The 4,908-nt window shown below is 40.4% G+C and overlaps 1 protein-coding gene across 1 annotated transcript; it reads right to left on the bottom strand.

Annotated features, from left to right (window-relative positions):
* Positions 1-421: 421 nt before the first annotated feature.
* On the bottom strand, positions 422-2,307 carry qrfp (pyroglutamylated RFamide peptide). Its single transcript, XM_051932844.1, has 2 exons — positions 1,855-2,307; positions 422-1,322 (listed from the first exon to the last, which is right to left on the bottom strand). Exon 2 carries the CDS (start codon positions 1,320-1,322, stop codon positions 867-869), a length of 456 nt encoding a protein of 151 aa, XP_051788804.1. The 5' UTR covers positions 1,855-2,307; the 3' UTR covers positions 422-866.
* Positions 2,308-4,908: the final 2,601 nt, after the last annotated feature.

Below are 4,908 nucleotides of genomic sequence, written 5' to 3'. Positions count from 1 at the left end.
CAATTATTGGATAATATGCATTAACTTAAATATGATTCTACCACAATAACTGCAAAATGACTCAAATAACTGACTCGGCATGATTTATCTGCTTGACTTTTTCCTTGTTAATATCCTTTAATATCTCATAAGTGATATTGTAGACATTAGAAAGACCAAAATTGATTTCCATGTCCATTATTCACCAAACGCAAAGTATAATGAATGACAAAATATGTCTCCAATATCTGCATAGATTAATCTCAAATTAATTTAATGGGGTAAGGAAATCTGCAGAAAAGGGGAAAAAATATGAAAGAGACTCTCATAACCAGATAAAAAATGTTTTTCAAAGAGGAGAAACAACAACTAATTGGCTGCATACATATGCAGTACTTTGTGTAAATGTTAGCATCCTTTATTGAAATGATTCAAGTATCTGTTTAGATGAAAGGCATTTTCTTTAATGAATGAAAACATTTTCATTTTTTTTACATATCAGTTGAATATGACAGTACAATCCTAGAGTCTACAAATTCTACACAATAAAATATAGCATGGTGTGCTTCTTAATCTGTTTGGAAGTTGATTTTTATTTCTGAGCAAGCGCCTTTCTGGGTTAGCAGTTCTGTGCTGGTTTTTCTGTGGCAGTGTAACTGTAAGCACAGAAACGTAGCCCCCAAATAAATCGTGAGCACCGCAGTATAGGATGGAATACAGCAAAACAAGCTGTTGTGGAAAATGCTGAAAAGATGTCAGAGTACATTTTACAGCAACTTGGTGATTTAGGATAAACATGGAGTCCCAGGTGATTCCACTTGATATGCCATAACCAGTAGGAATCATGTGAAACACTGCTGGTTGGCTGAAGGTAGGGTGTTTTTCAATTACTTTTTCCCAAAACGGAACCCAAAACCCCCTTTCTGCCTGTTGTAGGACTGCAAGCCGCCAGCGATGGAAATGAGCGCCTGGTTTCTCTTCCTGTCTTCTCTGTCTTCCTCTTTGTCTCTCAGCTGTCCTACGGCATTTTCCTTCTCCTCATTGATCATTCTCAAAAGCATCTCCGTTAGAGACTCAAGGCTTTCATTTGCCTCCCTTGGCATCTTTCCCTCATCCTGAACCCATGGCTGTGGCTTCACTTTTTGTTTCAGAAGATCTTGTTTAAGTCTCCATAGTGATGATGCCAGACTCAGGGATGGCTCTGCCTCCAGCCCCACTCCAGAACTCTGAGTCTTAAATGCTAGTGGAAGACTTCCAGGGGGGTCTTGTAAACTTGACAAAGTAACACTACAGATAGCAAACAAGGCCAGCAACATGTAGAAGTGACGTCCACCTGAGTTCATCTGTGGGAGAAGAACATTAGTTGAACTTAAGACTGATTTTTTTTTTTTTAAACTCACAGTTTTACTTGCCTGCATTCTTTAAACTTAATTACAGAAGCAAACTTATGAGGAGAACGTTAGGATAACATGAAATTCTCAAACCTGCTTCTGAGGTACCTAAGCCTACCCTGGTAACACCAGGTTCCAGGTAGGAAACAACCCTTTAATGGAGCATCAGTCCATGGCAGAACATATAACATTTTAAAATGTATTCAGCACAGCAGTCAAGTACCTTTTGGAATGCTGAACATTCACTTTTGAGGTGTGAACCTACCATAAGGTAAAAATACACAACATTCAGAGACAAAAATTATTCACTTCAGTGCGTTCTTACACAGTGTCAGTTTACTGAAGCAGACTCGAAGCACCTGAAGTACAGTAAAGCACTTGGAGAAATAGCAGCAGACCAACAAGCAGTCCTAAATAGACGGGCACAGAATAAAGAGAGAGGTGACCCATTCACTTTAAACAGCACAGATAGACAGTCACTCACCTTTGCCACAGCCAGCTTCTTCCCTGCAAAGTGTCCAACTCAGTCAGGGGAGCCTCACTTCATAGCTTTGTAAGTTCCCACTTCTGATTGGCTGTGCCCCTCTATGGTAGCTTAATTAATGACGTCATTCATCAATTGATCTCAGCGTTTATGTCTAATTCGCCTCTTTCATTGCTAACAGCTCAGATTCTTCCATCTAGGATACCTGAACAAGCAAATTGCACTCCCGTCCGCTATTCTGATTAAACGTTTCCATGAGAGAAGCAATAGTGCTGAAAAGAATGGATTATAGACTCTCAGTATGTCATAGTGAAAATCAATTCATTCATTTTTATTGATTACCTTAATGCCACTTCTTTATGCATTCAAGCCCTCTTTTTGCATTGCATAATCATGGGGTACTGAAGTTGGTCTTCGAGCCAAAAGACAATGACAGGAACCGTTTCTTAAAGTGGTGCCAAAGGAACAATTAATTCACGTGGATCATTTGAAGTTTATGAGAGAAAAACTAGAGTGACAATGTTAGTAATTGGGTCATTGAAGCAGCGATACAGTAGGTCCAACTGCTACAGCACCTCATCTTATTGATCGTATCACATTTATGACATTTTCTGCACTGGTGGCATGGTGGCTAGGCCAGTAGCATGCTGCCTCATGGCACTTGGACCCTACATTGCATTCCAAATTATTATGCAAGTGGCATATCAGTAGGATTTCAGTGCAATAAACATTACATTTTCAGTTTGCCAATGGAAGTGTTTGCGTGTTTAATTTCTCATATCTTTTTAGATAACTGGCATAAAGCTCAGAGAGGTTTGATAATTAGTTTGCTGGGTGATCTTCATTAAAGGGAAACCTATTTAAAGAATTTGTTCCATGTTATTAAGCAAGTCACAGTTCTCATGTAATATGCGGAGGAAGAAAAACATTTCTGAAGACGACAGGTGAGAAATAGTGCAATGTCTTGCAAAAGGCATGAAAACAAATCACGAAAACTGAAGAGAGATATTTGAACTCTTAAAGAATTTGTGATTCAAAACACAGGCGAGGTTGGTCAGACAAATTAATGCTCATTAATAAACAAACCACTTTTGAGCAGAAAACAGGTATTTGAAGCGTGCTGGTGTCATCTCAAGAGTGGCTCAGACAGTTGTTGCCAGTGTCCTTTTCTTTGCTACCATGTATTGGGGAGGCAATATGACAGATGAGAACACGAAGAGGCTGGACAAGTTGGTGAAGAAGGGAGGCTCAGTGATGGGTAGGATTGTGGACTCAGTGGCAATGGTGGTGGGAAGGAAGGTACAGGCCACCGTTGACAATAGCAGTCACCCTCTCCACAACATTTTGATGGGTCAAAGAAGTAAACATAGCAGTCGTCTTCACTCACTGTGCTGTAGAACACTTTAGAAGATCATTTGTTTCTATGTTTCTGTTTCTGTGTCAATTCAAGTAATTCATGACCTGGTCACTACTCTATCTTTCGACACTAGCAATTGACCATTTGTACTATTTACTATTTATTTACTTATGTTTTGTTTTTCTTGCTTTTTTTAGTAATTTGTAACAATTTTTACTGATGTGTTTGAGCTACTGGACACCTGAACGTCCCTGAGAGGATGAATAAAATATTAATCTGTCTATCTGTCTAGATCCTCCTGGGCTTGCAGTCGTGCATGAAGCTGTACTTTGACCACCCCTAAGCACAGTTCACAAAGAGAAATGTTTGAAGTGGGTAAGAAATACATGAAGAATAATTCTCATACAGTTTTATTCACGGGTGAATCCCATGCTACACTTGATGGAGTTCTGGATGCTTGGTGAATGGGTACCTTGGTCCAGCAAGACTGCGAAGTCAGCATCATGGTGGCAGAGTAATGATTTGGGCTAGACTACTGGGAAGTGAGATGGCAGGTCCTGTTAGGGTCCCTTAAGGTATAAAAAATGACCTCCACAAAAATATGTTCCAAACTGACAATTCCCTGTTCTGGTATAGACAGACATGCTGGCCAGAAAACGCATCATCCAATGCTGCATATCACACCATTGATTCCTTGTTTGCTATGGCCATAAAGGAAGAAAAAATAACAACGTGACCACCATCATCCCCTGGCCTCGAGCTTATTGAGAACCTGTACCTTAAAAGGAAGATCAATGAGGGTGGGCAGAAGTGTACCATGAAGCAGCAACTCTGGGAGTCAACACAGGTGGAAACTATACATGGCCCTACAAGTTCAATGGGTGAGAGAGTTGTTAAGGTCATATCAAAGAAGGGCTCATATCTTAATATGTAACTTGATTCGTGAATATTGGTTTTTGTTATAAATTGAGGGCGGCACGGTGGTGCAGTGGTAGCGCTGCTGCCTCGCAGTTAGGAGACCCGAGTTCACTTCCCGGGTCCTCCCTGCGTGGAGTTTGCATGTTCTCCCCGTGTCTGCGTGGGTTTCCTCCGGGCACTCTGGTTTCCTCCCACAGTCCAAAGACATGCAGGTTAGGTGGATTGGCGATTCTAAATTGGCCCTAGTGTGTTTGGCTTGGTGTGTTTGTGTGTGTCCTGCGGTGGGTTGGCACCCTGCCCGGGATTGGTTCCTGCCTTGTGCCCTGTGTTGGCTGGGATTAGCTCCAGCAGACCCCCGTGACCCTGTGTTTGGATTCTGCGGGATGGAAAATGGATGGATGTTATAAGTTGAAATTTATTTTTTGAAAAATGATCCGTTCATGCAAAAAGTACAACTTAATTTGGTTTTGAGTTCATTATGATCTATTGAATGTTTTCAAAGTGCATTTTCCATAACAATTTGAAACAATGTATTTGGTGTTCTTTTAAAATATTTAAAACACTTGCTATGATTATCAGTAATTTTGCTTGTAATAACACACATAATAATATTATACTATAAACAGGAATTCCTTAATCGTACTCGCTGTTTAGGGAAATACAAACAAAAATGGCACATGCATTACAATTTGGATCACAGTGCAGTTTGGTTCTCAGCTGAAGTGCCTTCTCAGTTTAATCCTTTCAATGCTGTGTCCAGTAGGGAGTGTTAGGTGCAC

Source organism: Erpetoichthys calabaricus, chromosome 1, assembly GCF_900747795.2.
Source record: "Erpetoichthys calabaricus chromosome 1, fErpCal1.3, whole genome shotgun sequence".
NCBI lineage: Eukaryota > Metazoa > Chordata > Cladistia > Polypteriformes > Polypteridae > Erpetoichthys > Erpetoichthys calabaricus.
The sequence above is the reverse complement of the archived record's forward strand: the minus strand, read 5'-3'. Positions and strand labels throughout refer to the sequence as shown.

Bases quoted from the DNA above. Each gene is read 5' to 3' on its own strand.
- qrfp (XM_051932844.1), bottom strand. From the start codon at position 1,322: ATGAACTCAGGTGGACGTCACTTCTACATGTTGCTGGCCTTGTTTGCT.